Source organism: Amblyomma americanum, chromosome 2 (assembly GCF_052857255.1).
Source record: "Amblyomma americanum isolate KBUSLIRL-KWMA chromosome 2, ASM5285725v1, whole genome shotgun sequence".
In the NCBI taxonomy this organism is placed as follows: Eukaryota; Metazoa; Arthropoda; class Arachnida; order Ixodida; family Ixodidae; genus Amblyomma; species Amblyomma americanum.
The window spans coordinates 31,979,521-32,006,659 of NC_135498.1; the positions used below are offsets into that span (position 1 = coordinate 31,979,521).

Genomic DNA, 27,139 nt, shown 5'->3' on the forward strand with positions numbered 1-27,139 from the left:
AGGACACTCATTGAACGATTGCTACAGCTTGGAAGAGGAAAGCAGGTGTGTGAGCAGCTTGACAGAAGCAGAAATCGAAAAAACCACACGTAAACGCCCCCCCCCCCCCCCCCCAAATAGGACCCGTATCAGATATTAAGCTGATAAGAACAGATTGATTTCACGAATGCTTCGGGACATTTATGGGGTTCATATGTGCGCCTGCAAAAAAGTATAGGTGGTCTGCCTGTAATCGACAGCCCGCATGTAGAGCCACTGTGCTTGGTACCCCCCCCCCCCCCACCCCCCTCTGGGAAACGTGTTGTCCGCCGTCTGCGGAGCTCCATGTGACCGCGCTGTCTTCATAATTCAGAGCATTTAGAAAGCAGCGATTTATCGCATAATATGCGCGCGCAAACCTATTCGCTGTTGGTGTGAATCCTGCTTGGCAATAAGCAACCACTGCAAAGGTCGTCCGTTTTTAACGTCTCACACAAGGCCGCATTCTAAGCTGTATTTTGCGCGTATACACTCGCGCTCACTATTACGTGCAACGCACCCCAATGGTGCGCGAACAAGCCATCATCTCCCAGTCCTGGTTGGCTGGCTTGTGAGCGCCGCAGGTGAAACGGTTGCACCTGCGGCGAGTGTAGTGCGGTTTGCTTTTTATAGCAAATGAATGCGACGTGATACACACTGCATGGAGCCTTGCCATTTCGACTGGGAGCTATAAATTCGTAACTTTCCACCAGCACTGAACTCTGATTTCTTTGTGAAGACAGCTTCGACCACTTTGTGTGTGTTGCAAGTCATACTGAGCTCGTATGTACATCTGTATTACTGGCACAAGCATGCTAATAAGAGGTTCCAGGTAGGCTTTCGCAATGCCCGCTTTGCCTCGCCCAAACACTCACCGTCGTCACTCACCAGGCAGTAACCTTGAGAAAACTGCGGTCAACAGGTCACCGCAAGGACCGGAGCGTCAGCATCTTCGTTAAAAAAAAAAAAAAGGCGTACCATAGATTGGGCCTAATTCTATTTGCGCTAGTCGCTTACATAAAAGCCTGCCATGGTTCCGAACATGCGTTCTAGCTACTCCTGCTTGCGGAGCACATGTTTCACGTTGATGGAAGAAGAAAATGAGGTGCTCTATTTTTATTTCATGGATGGAAAAAAGCACCTACTTAGACCATGACTTATGACGGCTCCTGCGTTCACCTTGTTCAAAATGGTAACTCGATCCGTACGGCGACGTGAGATGAGGCGCTACAAGCAGCGTGCGAATGGAACATCGTCTTACGCACATAGTTCACACCCTTATTTATTATCCGCCTGCTGTACTGGATATCTGAATAAAGGTGATTAATTAATTCATTTATGTGGAAACATTGAAACGCTTCTTTCGGCCTCTCCATAGCTTGTAATGGTTAAACGGTTCAAGTAAGTAGCATATTAAATGAAACACAGTTGTCATACGCGGGAGCTGACGTGACCAATGCAACAAACTTTGCCAAGTATAGAATTACGGGGCGGTAGAGAGGAGAGATTTTGAGTTGAGGAAAAGTGCAGGAACTGCGCAACTCTCTGTGTACGCTTGAACCGCGTCATGAGGGAACGGATGAAAGAGATGAAAACGAGGCATATAGAAGTAATTAAGTGTAGGCAAGTACACGCCGTTCACGGAGGGTCTAAACCACTAGTACTCGGGACCGTATACAGTCTCGCAGCTTACAGCACGCCGCTACAATGCGGGCGTATAATCAGGAATACTGACTGAAAGTAACGCTCGATGTAGCGGTGAGTTAGTTACAATACACTTAGGAAACCACGTCAGTGTCAAGTTAAGCTAAATCAGATGCATGCGTAATCTCGCTCACAAAGCTAAGAGAAAGGCGGTTTACGCAAGATATGTAGATAACGACGGCGAGATAAACGGCGTAAAGTTTTCAGTATCTCAAGAGCCGGCAGTTAAGAACGTTATTCCAAATTCAGTGCTCAGAGTGATGTAATTTCTTGGCAAGAAACAAACAAATACTGGAGGAATCTGCACAGCGACGCGTCAACGAGCCATAGATGACGTGCCGCTCGTTTCTCATCCGTCAAGCTCGCAATGCAACACAACGACCACTTCTCACTGCGATGTCAACCTGCGGGTGGCGGCGCTTGCCCGCGCAATCACGTGATGAAACCGTTCATTCAAGTTTCGCGCAGAGCTGCCAGGCCGGAATTAGAAAGCAGTCTCCCCCGCCGAGTTGACTGCACGCCAAGCGGCGAACTACGTCGCGGGTCTTATAATGACAGCGTTGTGTATACCCACACTCGCTTCCTGAAACCTGCGAGAGGTCACCCAGACAGCGCGGCGAGACGGTGTCTCGAGAGACGGCAACAGAACACGTGGTACGAAGACCTGGCCACTGAAAGCGCTGTAGTTTCGGTTGTAAACATGAATGAAACGCGTGTTTTCGGCCTTTGATCCGTCCAGTATATCAGGGACTGCAAGTGTTGCTTCTCCTGCTGACAGCGGTGTTTGTGGGAGGAGCTGTGTTGCTTCTCCTGCTGACAGCGATGTTTGTGGGAGGAGCTGTCAGCTTGTGGTAAGTCGGCACTGCGCAAAACAGAAAGCGGATGAAAGGCTCGAGCAAAACAGTGAAGACAACGAAAGATCGAAAAAATAAATTAATAGCGGTGTCTGTGGCTGCCAGTTGCAGTGGAATGGAAACTGGGTCAACCTTTCGGTTACTGACTGGCTCGCCAGCTATCAAATAAACTATCATTTTCCTTCTTTTTATCTTCTCCTTTGTCGCCTGCTTATTTCTCTTGGTCTTCTTCTAACGACACGCTTCGCAGAAATGTGATGTCGGACTAAAATGTCGTTTAGGCAGCGCTACTCTTTTTGTGTTTAGACATGGGACAGTATATGCGGGATAAGAATTGTGCTTATGGCTCTTCTGACCTTTGCAGACTGATAAAGGTCTTTGATAACACCAAGAATGAACATCTTAGCCCAATATCTCCTGGCTCGCAACTAATCGTAGATATATCTGTTATCTCGTGGACCGGAGCGCAAAGAGCAATCGACAATGGAATGAAGGAGATAGGATGGGTGAGGATAAGATTGATCCTCAGTTCAATGGCCCAAGGGCTAATATACAGTTAATAAAATTCATTTCGCCTGCTGCATACTTGGACCCTTCCGCGTGGTCGACCCCCGATCGTATATTAATTAGTGAACCGCAGGTTGAGCTTACAAATATGTTTAACTTATTTTAACTGCTGTTATGAGCACGTGTTCACCTCAGGGTTCTGCTGACCCTTGAGGCTGATGTTCATCTCAGGTACACGGGCTGAAATTAAATGACACTACTCTCACAGCGGTCTTCGGACTTATTTCTTCTAACGCTCTGTCCAGACTTCTTGCAGAGTTGCACTCGGCGAAATGCTTCCTTTGAACCTGCACAGAATGCTCGAACGGGGCCTCCGAACTCAGCGCCCAAGTAAGGGCGTTGAGATGGGTGAACACCATAATACTCATGTTACTCAGGAGTCTCGCAAAACAAAATGGCGCGTGCCTTGACTTGCAACACCGCGCTAAGTCCACTACCTTGCAACCGCGTCTTAATAATGTGACCCTCAGATTTTCTGTAATGCGTTTAAATGCGAGGGAAAGATTGCTGTAGGTGAGCTCCGACTCTACAGATGCGCCTTTCCCACACCGCAGCCTCCCCTTCAAGCCAGGACAGCATATCTACTGGTGGTCCGCCCAAATTAACTTCGTCCTCACCAACCAGGGGGTTATACACATGAACGATGTGCGCAAAACATTCGACGAACCACATACACGGGAGAAACACAAGGACTGGCGCAACACTAACAACTATTTTATTCTTCTCACACCAACGCATAGATATACATAGATATACATATCACCATGCACCAACTAGGCCCAACAGAAGGGTTATTCAACCAGGGGGCTATATTAGGCTTTAAAGTGAGATTAACAAAGCAGCGCAGAGACGGGGTAACAACCGAATAAAAACAAGGCGCTGAGAAAATTCGCCAGCTGGCAAAAGCAAGGACAAGCTTGTTCACCGCAAATGCAAATGCTGTGAGTGCAAATATACTGACAGCGTATAAAACTTCTGGGACTGCTCACTCGTCCACGCACTTTGCATCGACATCCCACACCGAAACTTCCCGCCTTCTGGGCCGGAATTAACAATGTGAAAGCACTTCACCATCCCATACGCCACATTAATGTTCTCAAATATTCCATGTTTCCTTCAGCTATGTGTTGCTGGAATAAACTGCCATCTACCGTTGTGAACTGCAGCACAGTCGAATCTTTCTTAGAGCATTTTAATCACCTTTAGAGCATTTTAATCACCTTAATCACATTCTTACTGTGATTTCTCTGTAAAGATGGAATTGTTATTTTGTGTTTATTTGTGCATATACTTGCTTCCCCTGTTCAATCCGCTATTGTCAGTCTTTCTACCTTGTATCCACTTCTGCATGGGTCTAAGAAGGGCCTGCAGTATTTGTAAATAAATAAATAAAAAACTGCTTGGTTTACATCAGCTTCGCCCTTTGCCTGCACCTACCACGTAAAGGTATAGTCTTAGACGCCTAAAGCCGAGTTTAGTCTATAGCATTAAAGGCGGCACCTCTTACTTCTCTCTGAAATTGTCGTGTAGTTGTTACGTGATAGGATTATTCGATAGGACAGGCAAAGAGACCAGTGGGGAGAATGGTTAAAGAAACTTTCCGGTATAACGATGCCGAACCGAAGTTGGATCATTTGTGACAGTTGATCTTGAATTGAAGAGCTTCGTCTGCAGCATGTCAGTATGCAAGATATGTATCAGTATGTAAGATGTATGTACATTCGAAAGATATCCTCGGTGTAGAAATGGTTACATTATGATTCTGAGATGAAATGACACGCCCAAAAGGAATTATTCTGTGGGTTTTGTACGTTAACTTCCACATAAACCCGCCAAGGAACCGCCGCTGACTGAAAAAAAAGGCGGGGGGGGGGGGGGTATTCTAAGCGGAACTTGTATTTGTGCATTTGACCTCCTGCTGTTCCTCAGGCAAGTTTGCAATCTTTAGAGCAGGTTTTTACTTAAAGCAGCTCTGCAAGGCGCTGTAATAAAGTTGCGGTATTCCTGGAATGTTGACGGACACCACATCGCGAATATACTCGATCAAGAATTTTTTTAATGAGCTTTGTAGAAGCCGAGTTACAGTAGTTAATATGTGAATTTCAGCATCTTCGCGCCTTTCCCTATCCTCTCGTCACTTTTTGCACGCTGGGATGTCAGCGCCGGAGGGCGGAGCTTCCTGACCCACCGGAGCTACGCGGCTTACTAGCCGCGGGCATGGTAGTTGCGTGACGTCTGAAAGAATCTTAGCTGATAGCCATCTCTGAACTGGTATTCGCAATAGCGTGCGACGGAGGAGGCTGCGAACATGAAACAGTCAACGGAAATTGCTCGTCAACTTTCGCGCTTGATTGCGGTTCTCTCCTGCGTGTAGAATTGTGTTTTCGGTTCAGGTGTTCATGACAGCACAGTGCAGTGAACGATCTAGTTGATGTGCTCTCCTCGGAAGGTGTTTCATCGCCCCTTTAATGAGGCAATGAGGACAATTCCATCCAACTTTTATTCTCAATAAAAAATTTATTCTACGGTTCTTTCTCGATATTTTGATGTTTGGCGTCAAACGGCGCACTTAATATTGCTGAGAAAAAATGCATTCAAAAATTTTTAGGCCATTAGATTCAGACTCCTGTTGCTACAGGAGAAGGGATATATTCGAGAAGAGCTCTAGTTTGGGCTAGTTGATTCATGATTCACAGAGAGAACGGCGCGAAATACAGAGACAGAAGAGAAACAAACACTGGCTCTGGTCATGTCGTGTTTGTTTCTCTTCTGACCCCGTATTTCGCGCCGTTTTCTTTGTGAATAGGAGAAGGGAATTCGATCATTACCTGACTGCATTGTTATCGAACGCGATCCATGTAAGTTCCGGCAGTTACTGACGTCATGCTTGAAAACCTAACGTGAATTACTCTTGCCTTTGCGCTTCATCTTTCGTTTTCCATTCTGTGCTTGTTCGCACCTGTCCAGAAGGTTTATATACTTTTTTTTCTTTTGTATATTACCTGAATTGCGAGTGCGAAACTGACTGGGGCCTGTTATGTTATTCCAAATGTTCTGCCTGCCCCGCACTCCTGTATGCAATATCCTCTTAGGGTTTTTTTTTTTACGGTCAATGAATAATGATGATGATGACTGGTGACATGCATTAGGGCTCCGTGATCATCGGCTTAGTGGCAGTATAGCCTACCCTCTGGGATCCGCGCTGCAAAACTGCGTCGACGCTCCAGAGTTAACCTGTGAAATCCGGCGATGATGGCGACAGTTGCATTTAGTTTTTTTTTTTGGGGGGGGGGGGAGCTTTTTTACCTTATAAAGTCTCCGTTTACAATATGTCCGCTTATAAATTATCGTCTTTGTCGTTAGGATACGGTAACCAATCGATGCAGGTCAAATTCAATTTGCCTTCAGTGTCTCTTGAACTTCTTTTAAATTAGCAGATTGCCTCCCTGGCAAGAAACGCCTCAATTCCGCGTTAAAGAAACTCCTCTCACAAAACACTTCTCAATTGCTCTGATTCCGCCAGTCTGTGTGGCTCATTGTACCCCTTTAATTCACGTATATCTGTCATCTAAGGCGTTCTGTCAATGAGAGCTCAATATTTTCATTTTTGAACGGTTTATTTGTTCATTTGTTATTACTAGATTGATTGATTCATTGATTGATTGTCGATTGATTGATTGATTGATTGATTGATTCGTTCATTCATTCATTCATTCTGTTTATTTTTTTTCCTTTTTAGCAGCAAACATGGCAGGACCAATTTCTACTGCCTAGTAAGACGAGTGATACGGAATGAAGTCTTTGCGCTCGCGTATCCATTCAGAGGCGCATTCTGGGTCCATAGTTGGGAGGTGTGGTCCCGTTTACATAGCGCATTTCTTGAACTGTCTTCGTCGAAAACATGGAGCTCACTTTCTCGGAGAGGAAAAGGTCGCCACCCTTTCCCTCTTAAATCCGCGCCTGTTTGCTTTCATTTATTTATTTTTCCATTAATGAGCTTCGCGGTTCGGACTTCGTGTCAGCTGCAGTGCTCCAGATATAGTGAACTAGAATTCTAGTATTCTAGTACACTATAGCTCCAGAGTTTGCCCTTTGCCCTGTTGTTGCCTTCCGAGACGTCAGCCGCTGGCAACCACTTCAGGCAGTGCATGCCAAGCCCGCCATTCAAAAGACGACGATTCGTTTCAGCTCGAGTCCCCGTCACCGGCGCGAGTACGTGTCTGCGTATTTGCGTTCCCACGCACGTGCTACATTTGTTTGCCCCGCCACGGGTTAGCACGTGACGGAATGTTTTGCTTCAGCGGAAGCCAACGAAGTGTCTGTCGCGGTAACTGATTCATCGCCTCTTTTGTCTTCGCGTGTTGTCTCGCGAGAGCCGAAAACTTGACGCCGCAGAAAGTCACTTTTCTCGCCGAGTTCCCACGCCTGTACTCGCGCTCGTTGGCAGCATCGTGAGCTTTGACGAGGCTGAGATTTTGCGTAAACACAGCTGTCACTGCTTCCGGTGTTTTCTTTCTTTCCCAGGAAGTGATTATTTTGCGTTCTCCGATGAGAGGGGGTGGGTGGTCCTTTTTTTTTTCTCGTTTTGAAAAATGTGTACTTTCCTTATCTCGTGCACCCCTTACATGCAACTGTATGGCAAAGCTTGTATTGTGTGCGGCACTAACATCTAGCGGACTGTCGAAGCATGTAAACGTCGTTGTCGCTGTCGATATCGTCGGGCACTTATTGCGTGTGTTCAGTGTTGTTTCTATTCTTGATTCTAGAGGATATTCTAGATTTCTATCAAACTACATATCCTACCTCCGGAAGGATCGTGCTGCCGTCACCTGTGGTAGTCAATAATAATAATAATAATAATAATAATAATAATAATAATAATAATAATAATAATAATAATAATAATAATAATAATAATAATAATAATCAATCGCTGTTTCACAATTTTTTGACCACTGTGCGTTACTTATGTAACAGTGCGTAACTATGCTGCCCGTGCCAGTTCAAGCACTACTTTTTCTAGATTGAATATTGTTTGCATTAGTGCGCCTATAATGGGATCGTGGGGTTATTTTTGTTCCTTGGTTTGCTCGTTTGCTTTGGTTTATATGGTACCAGGGTCCTGAGGTGTTGCACGAAGAAATTTTTTCAACTGAATGATTCCCTATGCGCCTTCTGAAAGCTGGCAGCATGGATTATATCGATACCGGATTGCCGTTCAATTCTGCACCGCCCCCAATCATTTTAAGAAATGTGGTCGTTTCGCTTAGCACTTTACGTGGCGTAGTTCTTTCGCTCTTTCTTTCTTTCTTTCTTTCTTTCTTTCTTTCTTTCTTTCTTTCTTTCTTTCTTTCTTTCTTTCTTTCTTTCTTTCTTTCTTCCTTTCATTTTCTCATTCTTTCTTTCCTTCTCTCTTTCTTTTTCTCATTCTTTCTTTCTTTCTTTCTTTTTCTCATTCTTTCTTTCTTTCCTTCTTTCTTTCTTTTTCTCATTCTTTCTTTTTTCTCTCTTTCGTTCGTTCGTTCTTTCTTCCTTTTCTCATTCTTCCTTTCTTTCTCTCTTTCTTTCCTTTTCTCATTCTTTCTTTCCTTCTCTCTTTTTCTCATTCTTTCTTTCCTTCTCACTTTCGTTCTTTCTTTCTTTATTTTTCTCATTGTTTCTTTCCTTCTTTCTTTCCTTTTCTCATTCTTTCTTTTTTCTCTTTTCGTTCGTTCTTTATTTATTTTTCTCATTCTTTCTTTCTTTCCTTCTTTCTTTCCTTCTCTCTTTCGTTCTTTCTTTATTTTTCTCATTCTTTCTTTCTTTCCTTTTCTCATTCTTTCTTTTTTTCTCTTTTCGTTCTTTCTTTCTTTCTTTATTTTTCTCATTCTTTCTTTCCTTCTCTCTTTCTTTCTTCCTTTCTTTCTTTCTTCCTTTCGTTCTTTCCTTCTCTCTTTCTTTTCTTTCTTTCTTTCTTCCTTTCTTTCATTATTTCTTTCTTTTTTATTCCTTTCTTTCTTTCTTTTTCTCATTCTTTCATTCTTTCTCTCTTTCGTTCTGTCTTCCCTGCTCGCTGGCGCTCGCCGATAGTGAATGGCCATCACCATTTCTGTCTGGAGGCAAATTTACCCCCCCCCCCCCCCCCCCTCATCTCATCCTTCGGTCGAGCTCTTTTCATACCAACCGGCCACTACGACGATGACGCGGATCGCTGCCTGTGGACGCCCCGTCCATTAAGTCTCCCGGGGGCAGCTCTCGGTCTGTCTGGCAGCACAAGTTAATATACGCGTATACGACGAGCCAAGGTCGCCGCCGGCCGGTCTAGGGGACAGGTCTGCTGGGCGCCAAAGCCGCAGCCCCCCGCTCACGCTCCACGCGCCAGACTCGCGTAGATGGACTGCGCGATCAGTTTTGCGACGCCGTGGGCGATGTAAGCGCACGTCGCGTTGCACTGGTGAAGACTTTGTACGGCTGTTCTAAACGATGGCGTTGGCACCTGTCGTCCTGTGCGCGGTGAGTTCGCCTTGGCTTAAGGCTGGTGCGGGGCTCAAAAATTTAATCTTCCAAGCGTAACAGCAATCTGTGTCGTGACAGAAACCCTATGGTTGCGATTCGACCAGTTTCGTCGGTCCCCTCTGGACACACGTCTTGCGCTGCCTTTGTCCCAGATTCAACACCCTATCCATTGTTGTAGCGAAGGCGCAGTGCACAGTGCAAACTGAAGAGCAAAGATGATAACGCGCCCGGCGTGGAGACTCACCTGATAGGGCTTTTGCCAAGTACAAGGTCGCGGGTTCGACGCCCGGCCGCGGCGGCCACATTCTGATTCGAGCCGAAACGCAAATACGCTCGCTCAGCGAGATCTCGGTGCTTGGTGGAGAAGCCAGTTTTGCTTAGCTTACTGGAGCTCTCGCTACTGTACTGTGTGCTTCACATGTAGACCAGACTGTACCATTGAATTGTGGAAGAGTACATAAATAAAAGAGAAAAAAGAAAAAAAAATGAAAGTAATCGTCCTTGGATAACTCGTATTATCTTTCAGTCTAACGGTAGTCGTGTGGATTACAAAATTTTTGCGGCCATGTTGTTTTGGACGAGGCTAAGAAAAGGCAGCTTACATGCGAAATTTACAAGCCGGTGAGCGCGGACCGCCAGCCTGATTGGAGGAAAGGGGGGACCATTGTTTTTCTTCTGATTATGTATCTTATCTAACTGTGCTGCGGTCGCCAAGGGAAAGGGCACTTAGTGATTGGGTCATACGCTTATACTATCTCTCGCATTGAAAAAAAAAATATAGGCGTATATATATTTATCTTGTAATAGTAGTTGCCTCAGACAAAGGGCCCGGGAGATCAGGCGCTCCTGACGGGGCTCATTGGCGAGGTAGCTAAAACACACAGCGGATATCAAACCAGTTCATTGCGCAGATTGCCAGCATTCCCGTCGTGTGACACACGTCGGTTCTCGCGTCTCGTACACTCGACTCGGGAGCCACGAAGACTCGCTCAAGTCGACATCTTCGCAAGCATCCGCGCCACTCTCCTGAATCGGCACAATGGTGCGCTGCCGTTCATCGAAGGTGGCCAGGGTGGCCAAGGTGCGGTACCGCAAAGGCACGGGTGTCCGCGCGGACCACCAAGAGGAGGATTTGGTGAGTGAAATGTCCCTCTTTCGCATTCTCCGCGCAACACAACCCAGCAGAAGCAAGACACCGCGCGACACCTCACGGCACAGAACAGTATGGCACAACGAGGCTCAACACTTGCTTGCACTGAACTGCAGCACACTGAACTACACTATTCGTCGTTACACTGAGCTGCATTACACTGTACTGCACCACACTACGCCAAGCATCATTACACTGAGCTACATTACACTGTACTGCACAGCACTGTGCTCATTTAGCATCAGTACACTGAGATGCCTTACCTATAATACCCGCCGCGGTGGCTCAGTGGTTAGGGCGCTCGACCACTGATCCGGAGTTCCCGGGATCGAACCCGACCGCGGCGGCAGCGTTTTTATGGAGGCAAAACGCTAAGGCGCCCGTGTGCTGTGCGATGTCAGTGCACGTTAAAGATCCCCAGGTGGTCGAAATTATTCCGGAGCCCTCCACTACGGCACCTCTTTCTTCTTTCACTCCCTCCTTTATCCCTTCCCTTACGGCGCGGTTCAGGTGTCCAACGATATATGAGACAGATACTGCGCCATTTCCTTTCCCCAAAAACCAATTATTATTATTATTATTACCTATACTACCCTAGCATATTTAGACTGAGCTGCTGAACGCCGTACTGCACTACACTGTACTGCCTCAACATCATTACACTGTGCTGCACTACCCTAACATCATTACACTGAGCCACGTTACCCTACACTACGCTATTCAACGCTGCGTAATGCAGCGTACCGGCACAGCACATATTACACAACATGTAGCGTAATTTCTCTACGTAGTATGTACGTACGTAGCTCGCGCTATTTGCGCTGTATTTGAGGTCGGAAAGAAAAAAAAAGGAAAGGCCAGACTCTGTTATATATGGCGCCTCGTGTGGGCAGGCTTATCGCATAATCGTTTGTACCTGCACGCGAGTTCGTCTGCACTAACCGCTAAGTGCTTCAACACCGTCTGACGCAACACGGTTTCGTAATTGCACGCCTAAATGCTTACGATGTGCTCAGCCGCTTGCTAGATTGCGCGGCTGCGCGCGGTAGAGGAACGCCGCTCGCGTTGGAACAGATTTGCCTCGTCGCTGTCGTGGCGTTTGCTGAAATACTCGGGTATCAAAAATTAAAACAAACGAAAGCAAGTCAAAAATTTTTAATCGCAGAATCGGGACAGTGCAAGAAAAATTGGCAGTGGCTTAATTTGGCTAACCCTGGCATTCAGCGAAAAGCAAGAGCTCTTGCTAATTAGCGTCTGAGGCTCGTCCATGGCAGCTCCGCTACACGCTCGCGACAGGCGCTCTATATATACCTAAAGCTTTATGTATACCCACACGACCATGTGGCTATGACGTGATATTACATGGGAATGTGATACCACGATGGGGCTGTCTTACGGCACCCCCATCGGATGTCATCATGTGGCTTCACATCACCCCATCAGATGTTCTTAAAAAGTCAACCAATGTCAAAGGTCAGGGGGTCAAAGGTCAACTAAAGGCTATGGGTCAGGATCAGGGGTCGAGGGTTCGACACCGTAACAGTACAACATATGGTCATACACAGCTACCCTTGGTTGGGCTGAAGGTCGTTCAAGGTCGTTGTGTTGCCGACCCGATGACTGCTTTACCTAGCATAGTGAAGCTTTTCGCTTCAGTAGGGGTAGAAATTTAGTGACGCTCGTATTCAAAGGGAACACTGAGGACAAATTGAACTTGGACTGCATCGAAATACTGATTCTAACGACAGAGACCCCTGTCACTGTCAACAGAGTTTTCAAAGCGAGAAAATGCGAAAAACCGAAATACAGGTGTCGCCATCACCGGCAGATATCGCAAGTAAACTGCGTGCGTGGACAATGAAGTTTTCTACGCGGATATAAGAGGCTATGCTACACCGCCATTGACTTAAAAACGGCAGCAGACAGTCCCTTCTCGGTGTAGACGTCATACGTTTGAAATGGGTGGCGGTGGAATTTTGCACTTGCAGGGGCCAATCCCCGCATTTAGCCATTGGGTGTTTGCCTGAAGCCGACTATGTGGCAGGCTGCTCACAGGGGATTGTTTCATTTTTTTCATTTTGTGGTGCCAATTGGAGAATAGTACTTCGATTAATCTGTCGCTGAAAGAAAATTACTCATAAACCAGCAGAAAAAACAACCATGCCGCCGGTGGGATTCGAACCCACGACGTCGGAATATCGCGTCCGGGTATATATATATATATATATGTATATAAGAAGAAAAATAACCACCTGCAGTCGGTGAGAACCCACGTCCTCCATATATATGGAAGTCGTGGGTACGGATCTCACCGGCTGCAGGTGGTTATTTTTCTTCTTCTTTCTAATCAATTATCTTTAAGCGATGAAATACTTACACTATTAATCTCTCAGTGATGAACACCGCAAATAGAAATAAAGCAGACACATTCCATTATGCTCCTTGGTTTCGGTTGCCGTTGTCTTTTTTCATGTGTGTGTCATAACGAGCTCCTCATGTCGCTTTCTATTGGCCGCCACGCCCAACATGCAAACTGCCGAGGCTGGCGGTTGTCAATTCAGTTAATGATTGGTCGCAAGAGCTTGCTTTGGATGAGCAACCTGGGTCTCACAAGTTCCAGGCCAGTGCAGAACCGATGCACCGCTGCGTCAGGAGAGGTGTGATTGGTTCATGGTGCTTTAACGTCCCAAAGCGACTCAGGCTATGAGGGACGTCGTATTGAAGGGCTCCGGATAATTTCCACCACCGGGGGGTTCTTTAAAGTGTACTGACATCGCACAGTACACGGGCCTCTAGAATTTCGCCTCCATCGAGATTCGAGCATCGCGGCTGGGATCGAACCCGCGTCTTTCGGGGCAGCAGCCGAACGCCGCAACCACGCACTTAGCCACCGCTGCAGAACATGTTTTGTGAAGCAGGGAAAGAAAAAGCAACAAAAAATTATGCCGTGACCAGGATTCGAACCTGGGTAATAACCCAGGTTCGAATCCTGGTCACGTTGCGGGCACAACGCAAGGTACTAACCACTATACGATCACGGCTGTCCTGGGGAACGAAGGCGTCCGTCGAGAAAGACCAATTCCACATATACGGCGGACGTTAATCCACTATCGCTATCCGAACAACTTCCATCTGTCAACAACGGATCCGACCAGCGCAACCGAATTGAAAACCGAAGTGCTAGCGAATCTAATCAGCATTTTAATGCAATTTTCTCAGCGCATCTTTTGCTGCCAGCTGAACATTGACACATACCAGGAAGCGCCAGAGAATCGATTTTATAGCGAGCTCTACTCCTCGTTGTACAACATTCCATTTCGGTGTGAATGATGCTTTAACCCTCAGATCAAACCGAACTAAACTGCATGGGGGTATGGCCCCATATATGGAGTATCACTCACTCACTCACTCACTCACTCACTCAATCAATCAATCAATCAATCAATCAATCAATCTATCTATCTATCTATCTATCTATCTATCTATCTATCTATCTATCTATCTATCTATCTATCTATCTATCTATCTATCTATCTATCTATCTATCTATCTATCTATCTATCTATCTATCTATCTATCTATCTATCTATCTATCTATCTATCTATCTATCTATCTATCTATCTATCTATCTATCTATCTATCTATCTATCTATCTATCTATCTATCTATCTATCTATCTATCTATCTATCTATCTATCTATCTATCTATCTATCTATCTATCTATCTATCTATCTATCTATCTATCTATCTATCTATCTATCTATCTATCTATCTATCTATCTATCTATCTATCTATCTATCTATCTATCTATCTATCTATCTATCTATCTATCTATCTATCTATCTATCTATCTATCTATCTATCTATCTATCTATCTATCTATCTATCTATCTATCTATCTATCTATCTATCTATCTATCTATCTATCTATCTATCTATCTATCTATCTATCTATCTATCTATCTATCTATCTATCTATCTATCTATCTATCTATCTATCTATCTATCTATCTATCTATCTATCTATCTATCTATCTATCTATCTATCTATCTATCTATCTATCTATCTATCTATCTATCTATCTATCTATCTATCTATCTATCTATCTATCTATCTATCTATCTATCTATCTATCTATCTATCTATCTATCTATCTATCTATCTATCTATCTATCTATCTATCTATCTATCTATCTATCTATCTATCTATCTATCTATCTATCTATCTATCTATCTATCTATCTATCTATCTATCTATCTATCTATCTATCTATCTATCTATCTATCTATCTATCTATCTATCTATCTATCTATCTATCTATCTATCTATCTATCTATCTATCTATCTATCTATCTATCTATCTATCTATCTATCTATCTATCTATCTATCTATCTATCTATCTATCTATCTATCTATCTATCTATCTATCTATCTATCTATCTATCTATCTATCTATCTATCTATCTATCTATCTATCTATCTATCTATCTATCTATCTATCTATCTATCTATCTATCTATCTATCTATCTATCTATCTATCTATCTATCTATCTATCTATCTATCTATCTATCTATCTATCTATCTATCTATCTATCTATCTATCTATCTATCTATCTATCTATCTATCTATCTATCTATCTATCTATCTATCTATCTATCTATCTATCTATCTATCTATCTATCTATCTATCTATTTATTTTCCAACCTAACAATACAGATGGAGGGGTTGTAGAAAGAAGCTGCCAATAAGCAGCTTGACGAGTCTACAAACCTAATGTTCAGCAGGGAGGCAGAACTGAAAGTTACACAATTTTAAAACGAAGACAGAGATCAAGGAACTTCACAAAAGAATATACAAAACAGCAATGTGTACACAGAAGTAAACATAAGCCATGCTGTTTAAATGCAATGTGTGAAGTTCTCGGCGCCAACAGGGAAACATTACAAATATTACGGTGGGATCATATCACTATGCAACAGCACCGAAGTTCGGGCCAGTTGGTATTGATTCAAATTGAAGAAACGTAGCAGCACGAAAAAAAAAGGGGACTAAGTAGACAGGCATACGACATAAAGTAGTGCGGGCCATAAAAAGAATTAAAAATAATAGTGTCCAGCACACACATACGACAGGACGAATGCAGCACTTTCAAATGATTTTTATTGAGAAAACCATAGCTTAAGTACAGCGCTATATACTATCGCCTCGTGGCAATCAACCGCATTGGTTCAGAAACGCCATTCCATTATCAAAAAAGAGACAAGGAAGCGGTGCTGACACACTGACCACCTGCTTTTCTGATGTTATATGCCTCAATAATTTCTCCTTCCATCCGATCCTTGCCACGCCCAAGAAACTTAGTTTTCCGAAAAATGGATTTCGTGCTGCTACGTTTTTTCAAGATAGAAAGACATATCACTATGACCATTGGGTACTTGACCTTGACATTTGAGACAGTGGACGACACCACACCGACAATGACCTTCAATGCCTCACAAGGTCAAACCGAACGTAACTACTTACCAAGGCCCAAGCTACGGTGGTATGACCACGTGATCATATGACTGTGACCATTAGGTAACTGATTAATGCGGGGAGTTGGGCGTGTTGGTACATGGTTTTCTGGAAAAGCAGAGCTGAACAGACGAGGACAGAGACGAGGCGACAAGGACGGGCGCTGACCTTGACCTGACATGTTATTTGAGACAGTGGAGACCATGCTTAACAGAGCCTTCGCTCGTATAACCAGGTTCAACACCGAGAGCAACGCTGAAATAATATGGGACTCACACAAAGTAGAGAAATAAAAACGCCTCGATGTTGTTTTGCCCTGTGCAGAACATGTTTTGTGCAGCAGCAGATGGAAAAGAACAAGTAAAAAAAAAACAATGCCGTGACCAGGATTCGAACCTGGGTTATTGCGGCCACAACGCAAGGTACTAACCACTATACGATCACGGCTGTCCTGGGGGACGTAGTTGTCAGTTTCTCGGAGCGATCTAATGGGAGCGCGGCGCGGATTTTTTTCATTGTTCTTTTTATGTCTATCCGGCTTTTTTCCTCTCTTTTTCTCTTCATCTAACCTTCGTCCTTTCACCGAGAGCGCTCTCTGCTTCTTTCTCTTTTTTTTTTCTTTCGCGTCAAGAAGGGCGTTACCCGCAGAGCTCTTTCCTTCTTTCTGTTCTGCGCGGCGAGAACTGGGTCAGGGCGGCCGCTCTAAGCTCCCGCTATTGCACCTGTTCTGCTACTCTTTCAGTTTACGCGCTAGACGGTCGCAGCGTTGCTTTTGGGCTACTCTTGAGAGTAGTCAAATGTACTGCCGGCTGTAAATTCTGTGGTTATAAACCAGCATAATAAAAAGAAGGAAGCTCTGCGCAGTTTAATCGATTCCACACAACCGCTTGTGGATAAATCAGCTAAACTATTTTAAGTTTTTCTCCCTTTCTCTCCATAGTTTCTTTCTCTGTTTGCTGTTTTAGGGGTATAGGGTGTACGTACAGTGGTGAGCAATATGCGAGAATGAATTTTTTTTTGCACTGAATTGCGAATTTTCTGGTTTTGTTTCTGCACTAAATTTGAGAACAACTTTTTGATATTATAAGCCAAGAGGAAAACTAATTACAAAGCAAACTCTTCTTGTCGTACATGATTATAGAATTATCAATGAATGATTGCTCAAACTCTGTTCCCTCTTATATTGCTCACGACTGTACAATATATTTCTATCTAAAGTCAGCAACTTTTTATCCAGAGTTCTAAGTTTGCGGTCAACCGAGGTCATAAAAAAATCTAAATTTTATCTTGGCTTGTACTCGCTCAAAACGTGTTGCGGTTTCCGTAAACCTGTAGGCTGCACTTCCGCATTATATAGTTTATATATGACCGCTCTGTAAGCCATTTTCTCATCTGTGAGCCCTTTCTGAGCAAATATGAATGGTTCGTATTTACATCTCTGAGGCAACGTTAGACGACTTAGTTAAGCGCGAAGTTAACGCACCGCTCGCAAAAAATTGGCGGTGGTTTAGCTCTGGTTCAACCTGGAGTGACGCGATAGCTACATCTGGCCGAGTGGAACTCGCTCAGTTGAATTGCAAAGTCAGACTTTCGCCGCTCCGTTTCTCTGGGCGTTCGTTCTTCATCTTCGTCCCACCTGACACGGCGCATGCGCACAGCTGTGGCAGCTCGGTTTCGCCGGCGCGCTGCCAGCAGCAACAGCTGCTCCGCATCACGTGACCAACCACGTGACCAGGAGTGGCCACGGTGGCCACGCTGAAGGCTCGAAGAGGTGGCGTAGTGTAGCTATCGCTACAAAAATCGACTGGCTTCCGACTGAATCTACTAGTTACTGTGTTCTCCACACAACGACTGGAGAAAATAAGTTTCAGCTCAATTGTTGTAATGCAAATGGACTTGAGCAATGCTAGGGCGAAGCTACAAGCGACCGCAGATGCTCAAAAAGAAAGCTTCATTCTCATCCATTTTGACAGCCCGTTTATACAAGGATCTATATTTTCTCACAAAGATGTATGAAACTCAGCTGGATTGTTTTATTTAATTCAGCGGTGTGCATTTCACTTTGTGCTAAGGGGACCGTTAACTATGTTAAACTTGGATTTGATATTCTGACTTTTTGGTGCCACCCCAGGCCAAGTCGCCATTATTTTTATCATGGGCACTTAGGAAAAAGCATAGAGTGGCCCCTCAGTGATATATTGCCACTTTCTAATAGACAACAATACCTACTTTTACAGGAAGCGATGACGATGGAAAAGGGCAAAAAATGAAGGACAGGTATAACAACCGTAGGCTGTGTACACAAGTACATTGTTATAATGTCGGGTTAGATTTTTGTTGAATACAACGAAAAAATAAGGATTACACGCGCGAATATTTAGGCAACTAGTGCACTTTCATCGCACAAGGAAAACTAAAATAAGAATAAAACATGGAGAGTTAAATAAAGCAAACTCACCGCTCCGGACGTCACCAACCTCACGAGTTTGAATAGCAGTGGCAGCGAAAAAAGTGTCATAGATGAAACTCCAAATTTCTCACTCGTGAAAGCCTCTTTTCCTGCCTTTAAAACGCTCACATAGCCACAAAAGGCCCAGCTGTGCGGCTTTATCAAGAACAAATGCCTAATAAAGTTGTCCTGAGTTTCACATTAAAGTGAAAAACGAGGTTATTTTGCTCCGGGGATAAAAGTCCCAGTTTTATAAGTATTTGTAGCAGGAAAAAAAATGATGAAAACTGATGGAATAAAGAAACATAAGGAAGCAGTCCGGAAAAGAAAGTAGACGAAGAAAAAAAAAAAGTCGTTCTCCCGGCGACGATGGTTTCTGTTTCAGTTTTCGATGCGTGCGATCGGTATACGTCGCGAATTACAACTTCATTTCGTTTCATTTTATTACCTTAAAGGCCCCAAAAAAGGAGGTTACATAAGGGGTGGCAAGAATTAAAAGCACAAATTCACTAACAGGAAAGTTTTTACATTCTCGGCGAAAAGACTTGAGCAAGTGATGATGGTTGTTTGGAAGGCCGTTCCAGTCTGGTAAGGAAAGGGTTAATGTAGCGTCTTTTATTACGGCGAAAGCCCTTATAGGCTCATAACTCGCCAGTGGGGATGTTCGCAGAAAAGTGTCACACTATAGCTGTCAAACTGATGACGTCATCAGTGGTGTAGTATGCCGTAGCTATTATATATATATATATATATATATATATATATATATATATATATATATATATATATATATATATATATATATATATATATATATATATATATATATATACTGATGAAGGGAGCCAACAGTCACCGAAACCAAGGTGCATAGGGGAACGTTATTTTTTTTTTAATGTGTTGTGCTTATCAGTGGGATAATATTACTTAGGTTAATAAATCGCTTAAAGAAAATTACTTTCAAAGCAGCAGAAAAAACAACCATGCCGCCGGTGGGATCCGAACCCACGACCTCCGAATATCGCGTCCGGCGGTGCTCTTATCAACTGAGCTACGGCGACGGCTGTCCAATCTGCTGCTCTCGTGGGTATTTATGTTTATTTGGTGTAAGCGAACCTTGTCAGATTGGACAGCCGTCGCCGTAGCTCAGTTGGTAAGAGCACCGGACGCGATATTCGGAGGTCGTGGGTTCGGATCCCACCGGCGGCATGGTTGTTTTTTCTGCTGCTTTGAAAGTAATTTTCTTTAAGCGATTTATTAACCTAAGTAATATTATCCCACTGATAAGCACAACACATAAAAAAAATAACGTTCCCCTATGCACCTTGGTTTCGGTGACTGTTGGATCCCATCACATAGTTTGTCAAACGGGCCCCTCATTTACTTTGCCTTGTCTGCTAATATATATATATATATATATATATATATATATATATATATATATATATATATATATATATATATATATATATATATATATATATATATATATTGTCACGGAGTTCTCACGGAGAGACGCTTCAACAGCTGGAGTCGGCAAGAGGAGACGGTAATGGCGGCCGATCCGCCATAGCACGATCGCAACCTCATCGTCTTCGCGGACAGCTTGCGCCACCTGGCAACACTAGGTGGCATTATTCCCCCCTCCGAAAAAGAAGGGCATCGCAGTGGTGCCGCCAGCAGCGTAGGCGCGCTAAGGTTCAGAAGGGAAACAGAGAAGAACGCGAGGAAAGCGGAGCACACACAGAGTCACAACGGAGGGCCGCTAAGCCGTTGTCGGGCATAGTACGGCTTAAGCCGCACAACGTGCACAATGTCAGAGCTGTTGGGCTGTCGACGTCTCGGTTGCGCGGCACCGTCGGGAACCACTTCATAGGTAACATCACTGATACGCCGTAGCACTTTATAGGGGCCAAAGTACCGGCAGAGTAGTTTCTCGGACAAGCCCTGGCGGCGGACAGGTGTCCACACCCAAACTTGTTCACCGGGATTGTAGTCGACCTGTCGGTGTCGAAGGTTGTAACGGCGCGCATCAGTGCCCTGCTGCTGGCCGATGTGTACGCGGGCAAGCTGACGGGCTTCTTCAGCGCGTTGGGCAATTTCATGAACATCGGGTGCGAGTTGGTCGTCATCGAGGCATGGTAGCATCGCGTCAAGCATGCTCTGGACTTCACGTCCATATACAAGACGAAAGGGAGTAAAGCGTGTAGTCTCCTGGAGGGCCGTGTTGTACGCAAATGTGACGTACGGTAGCACCTCATCCCAAGTTTTGTGCTGAACGTCTACGTACATTGACAGCATGTCCGCAATGGTCTTGTTTAAGCGTTCGGTTAGCCCATTGCTCTGCGGATGATAAGCTGTGGTCATGCGATGGCTAGTGCAGCTCAACGTAAATATATGGTCGATTAGCTGCGCTGTAAACGCTGTGCCTCTGTCGGTAATAACGCACGAAGGGGCTCCGTGCCGCAAGACGATGTTTTGCATGAAAAAGTCGGCGACCTCTGAAGCTGTGGCACAGGGTATCGCCTTGGTGTTGCCAGGTGGCGCAAGCTGTCCGCGAAGACGATGAGGTTGCGATCGTGCTATGGCGGATCGGCCGCCATTACCGTCTCCTCTTGCCGACTCCAGCTGTTGAAGCGTCTCTCCGTGAGAACTCCGTGACAATTTGGTGGAGCCTGCTGGGTACGAGTATCACATGCGAGAAACCCCTCCAGGGAGCCGTGCCGCCAGCCCTGCGCCGATTGACACCCCGGTACACCGCTTCAGCCGGAGGCTGCAGGGACTTTCACCGGAGCTTGGACCACTCGGGACAGTCATGATACCAGCCACCGGTATTCTCACGCAAGCTGCCGGTGCTACACCTGCCCACTATACCTTGCAGACCCCGCGGGTTCCCAAGGCCTTCCACGGGGACCTTTTCGAAGACGTGGAGGACTGGTTCCTTCACTTCGAGCGTGTGGCTGCTTATAACCAGTGGGACGACGCCGCGAAACTAAGAAACGTCTACTTTAGCCTAGAGGATGGCGCCCGCACGTGGTTTGAGAACCGTGAGGAAGTTCTAACTTCCTGGCGAGAGTTTCGCCGTCGCCTGCTGGAGGCCTACACCAGCGCGGATCGCCGCGAAAGAGCGGAGCGGGCAATCCAGTCCCGCGTCCAGCTACCGAACGAAAGCGTACAAATGTACGTCGAGGACATGACGCGGCTCTTCAGGAGAGCTGATCCTGCCATGCCTGAAGAGAAGAAACTTCGGCACTTAATGAGAGGCGTCAAAGAGCAGCTGTTCGCAGGCCTCGTGCGCAGCCCACCATCTACAGTTGCTGCATTTCTTTCGGAAGCCACAACGATGGAGAAGGTCCTGCAACAGCGTTGCGCCAGTTACGACCGGCCCGTGCATGCTGCTGCAGTCACATCATCGTTTGCCACCATCGGACAGCATCCTGATGATTTGCGGGAACTTATTCGCACAATCGTGCGTGAGGAGCTTCACAAATTTTGTAGCCCGTCGCAGCCTGCGCTCGGTTCCATCTCCGCTCTTGTACGAGAGGAGGTGCAACAGGCGTTCCGGGGCCCTGTTCCTGCGGTCGACGTACCACCTCTGCCTGGGGACTACCGCCGTCCGACGTACGCCGAAGTTGCAAGGCGTCCGGCTCCCGCTTCGCCGCCACCAATTCACGCCACGCCTCAAGCCCCGCGGCCCTCTGTGCAACCGGTGCAGTACTTCGAGGATCGTCGAGCACCCCTCCGAAAGGCCGACGTTTGGCGTACACCTAACCGACGACCGCTCTGTTTTCACTGCGGAGAGCCAGGTCATCTTTATCGAAATTGTTATTACCGACGCATCGGCATCCAAGGCTTCCGCACCGACTCACCGAGACCCCGTCAAGGTGAACGACCCCCTGAAATTGAAGAATTCCTTGCGGACCAGCGCAATCCATCCCGAGCGCAGCGGCAGTCGCGCTCACCCTCACCCAGGCGCTCTTCCCCGACACCTCCCGGCTTCTCGCGAGCGGCACCGGGCCGATCCGCCATAGCACGATCGCAACCTCATCGTCTTCGCGGACAGCTTGCGCCACCTGGCAACACTAGGTGGCAATATATATATATATATATATATATATATATATATATATATATATATATATATATATATATATATATATATATATATATATATATATATATATATATATATATATATATATATATATATATATATATATATATATATATATATATATATATATATAATATATATGCTGAGCTAACTATACTTTAATTAGTAACCGATAATTAGTGCATTAGTTCATTAATTATTGGGGTAATTGCCAATTAGTTGATGATTTATTGGTTTATAACTGGTTAACTAGTAAATTAGTAATTCATTATTTATGATAGTGGTTGCTGTAGTATGTCGTAAATGGGAACTCAGTATACGATAATGCTCCGCGCATGCGCAAGGCGCCAGAAGACAATGCACCTGCGCTTCAAGCAATTGTGTAGTCTTTAATCAACATCATCACCACACATCAGCGACACAAGCAGCAACACCGCGCTAAAGCCTTTCGCCTCACCGCACTTTAGGTCATCAAAGTGCCCCCCTGAATTGTTTCATTTATTTTGCCGATCGCAGCTCTTGTTACAATACACGCGAGGAGCGAGCGACCTCTAAATGGATGTCCGGAAATCACTACGCTTTTTTTTCCCCCCCTCGCAGGGCACGCTTCCACATAAGCGATTCCCCGTTATCGACGAGACGCATGCACGCGCGCGGTAAACAACGACGGCGGGAAGAATGCGCGCAGGCACTTTGCCCGCGCCTTTAATTAAGTGGCGGCCGAATGCCTGGCGCTGGCTCTCTCCTCACTGGGACCCGTCGGGACTGGCGCGTGAATAATACAAGTCGCGCGCGTTCACCGCCGAGGTAACGAGCCGCTGGGCCATTAGGCGCCGGCCATCAGCGCCGCCTATTCTCGGAATGCGATTCGTCTGCTTTGTGCGGCGAACGGGGCGATGTGTACGTATACGTATATCCTCGTCGGCTCACGCGTACTAGTTTATAATAATAATAATTGGTTTTTGAGGAAAGGAAATGACGCGGTATCTGTCTCATATATCGGCGGACACCTGAACCGCGCCGTAAGGGAAGGAATAAAGGAGGGAGTGAAAGAAGGAAGAAAGAGGTGCCGTAGTGGAGGGCTCCGGGATAATTTCGACCACCTGGGGATCTTTAACTAGTTTATAATGCACATCTTTCTTTCACGGCATTTTAAAAAAAGAAATAAAAAGAAGAACGCATCAGCCCTGCAGCCTGAGTGTAGACGGAAGTTAGAATGCACTCACTGTGCTCTGATGTAGCCATCCAGGAAAGACACAGTAGCGGAAAAGGCGAATACGGACGTAGTGAGGGAACAGGATGAGTGCTTACTTGCAACAGGCTTTATTTGACTAAGATTACTTATTGTACACGCGTAGCACCACTGCTACCCATGCACCAGGGCACTGAAACAAATCTTTTCAAGAATATTGCTTCAGTATAGGGGCGCTGTGAGCAGCGCCTTGCATTTTGATTGCTTTGTCTATAGATCGGCTTTCAGTTCCCAGTAGCCTAACAAGTGGCAAGTTTCTCACACTGCACGATGAGGTTATTCGTAATTTTGATCTATATGTTCATTCTGCTGAGTGTGCATAGGACTAAAATATTCATGTCTCAAAAGTTGTTGTTGGATGTTTCTGAAGGCATGGAGATTCGTAGTAGAGACTGTGAAGAAAACCCATGGAGAACTGCTCCACACACGGCTGTCAAATTTATTGTTTTCATTGATAGTAATATCTATACATGAGAAATATATTTCGATTACTGCTGACAAATAAGACTTTTGGGCATTTCTCAATAGTATATATATCTGAAGTCGCGACTGCTTAGCGTTTACTTTTGCGCCCAGTGCTATTGAGTATTCAGAAGGAACTATGTAGAAACACATGTTAGAAATCACAAGAAATGTTGTAAGACGTAGATGACACTGCGGGCACAATACTTCGGATCAACACTTTCATTTAATCGATGTACTGGTTTATTAAGCAACGAAGGGCAGCGCATTTATTCAAATCTATAGCCACCACTGTGACTCACTGGTCATGGCTTTCGGTAGCTCAGGCAGGGTAGCGGGATCGAATCCCAACCGTAGCCGCCGCATTCAGTGAGAACTAAATACAAAATTACCGCTGCACTGTGTGGTGCCAGTGTACGTTAAATAACTACAGGTGGTCCAAAGTAATCCCAGGAGCCTTCCACTATACGGCTCCACTAAGTCCACTGACCTACCTACAATACCTACCCACCATTCACATCGATGTTCTGCTCAGCCGTACAGTTCTGGCCGCCATTTTTCTCGTGCTATGCGCGGATGAAAAGGGATTAACTTTTGGGGTACATATACCAACTAGCCAAACAATAAGGCATTCTGATTACGGTAAGAATTATTTGTGAGGTATGAAATCAACCCTGATAAAAGCAATAGCGCAGGAATTTAAAAAAAAAAATCCCTGTTGATTAAAGATAAGCGCTGGGCAAATACTATTGCAGGAAATGAACACGTAGTTTTTTATGTTGAGTGCGTTGTTTTTTTTTCAGCGCTGATAAAATTTTGGTGTTGATGTTTTGGTGTCCATTTCTTTGTTTTTGCGTAATAAAAGCAAAGTGTGCAGTAAAAGCTATCATGGGGTGATGATTCAGAAAGCTGATTACGAAAAAATCAAACTAAGATTAGTTTTAAGGGAACAATTAAACAACAGTTATGGCCGCAGGTTATTAGGAAGCACTGAGAATGGTCCCAGCGTGCATTTGACTAATATGGAGGCCCTACATGAAGAATATCATATGCGCTAGCTACTCAAAGAGATTTGGGATTCGAGAACATATTTTTGAAAAAAGTAATCAGTGAATTACATCGTACCAGTATCAGTAATCTATTTCAGTGGGATCGTGCGCCCCTCATTTCTTTCTCGTGTCATTAGCGAGAATTATCGCCGCGGTAAAATACGAACCGAGTGTGATGTTCAGGGCATGACCAGCCCATCGACAAAACAAACCACACATCCGGAAGCACCGCCCTTCCTCTATTCTTCGTCTGCCATGATGGCCTATCGTTAAAGATTATGAATATTAGTATAATCAAGTGTCTTGTGAAGTTTGATTTGAAACATCTTTGATGCAAGGCGTGTAGAAGAAATACAGCGTTACGGTGAACAGCATGGAAGGCAAAGTTCTGTCCATAAATAAATTCAGCGGCAGTATACCTGATCAGTGGGGTCAGCAGATGGTCATGTTAGATACTGCTTCGTGAAGTCTCTGTGATTTAACGGGTATTATGGGGTTCAGTGTTCGACTGAACAAATAGTCAAGTTCTTTGGGATCAGTCTACGCAACGACATGCGAGCGTTGGAGAAATGCAGATGGTGACAGGCGATGTGTTCACATACATTTTCTATATCTTCCAGCGGAATCACCCGCGTAAGGTGAAGATGAATAGCAGTGATTTCACATGCTTTCAGTGGAGCTCTAACACACGCCAAGTTCAGCTTTCTTGGAAATCGCTTCTAATTCTGAGGCAACTGTGGAATATAGTAAGGTACTGTTATAAACATATTGATGGGAATGGTCTAACCTTCCGATGAGTAGAAAAATTTTGCTTTTAAAATTTATCGTGCGCTTACGCTACTAGTTAAGACTGGCAGAAAAAATTTTTGCGGTATGTTTTTGACAAAAATGGCAGTAGAGAGAGAGAGAGAGAAGGGTTATGGACGAGAAAGGCAGAGAGGTTGGCCTGAAAAATAAATATTTGACCTGCTACTCTGCACTGGGGAACGGGAAGAGGAGAAAAAAGAGGGTCACAATGGGGGGTGATGAGGATGGGAGGAGTCAGATGAAAAAATACATTAAAAAGAACAAAAAAGCAAGGCACACTTTCTAACATCACAAACGCGAGACAACGCCCGTGTCGCTTAAAGAACGTGAGAGCGCTCGCGATGCCTGTACAGTTTTCGAGCTATCTGGCCAAGCGCCGAGGATCAAATCCTCCGAGAGGGGCCCGGTGTCAAAAGGCTTCAAAGCAAAAATGGCAGTAAATTACAAGGGTCCCAAAGGGGATCAGCGGATGTTGGTTGTCATTGTGCAATCTTGCGGTACGCGAAAAAAAAAAGAGCGCTTGTCCAGATTTTTTCGGTACGGCACTTTCCGAATTCGCAAAACAGTCTAAGTGCTCACTCTTTTTTTTTTTTTTGCTGCACATATATTGCAAATTATTCAAATCTTGCCTTTAATTTTTATAACGTTTCTTTTTTTTTTAAAGTTATCCAAGGTTTTGTCATAAAAGATTAAC

At 44.9% G+C, this 27,139-nt stretch overlaps 1 protein-coding gene and 1 non-coding gene across 3 annotated transcripts in view; one reads left to right on the forward strand and one right to left on the reverse strand.

Annotated features, from left to right (window-relative positions):
- The window catches only part of Sarm (sterile alpha and armadillo motif), a 172,285-nt gene that overhangs the window by 12,383 nt on the left and 132,763 nt on the right, over positions 1–27,139 (forward strand). Inside the window, exon 1 of one of the 2 annotated variants that reach the window (XM_077653739.1) lies at positions 10,575–10,773. The exons of the other annotated variant lie outside the window; for it this stretch is intronic. Within the exon in view, the coding sequence (XP_077509865.1) occupies positions 10,678–10,773 (96 nt within the window). The 5' untranslated portion in view covers positions 10,575–10,677. Of the gene's footprint in view, positions 1–10,574; positions 10,774–27,139 lie in introns of those variants that run through there. 2 annotated transcript variants of the gene reach the window in all.
- Positions 16,688–16,759, reverse strand: TRNAH-GUG (transfer RNA histidin (anticodon GUG)). The gene has a single exon. It is a non-coding gene; the product is annotated as a tRNA-His (tRNA).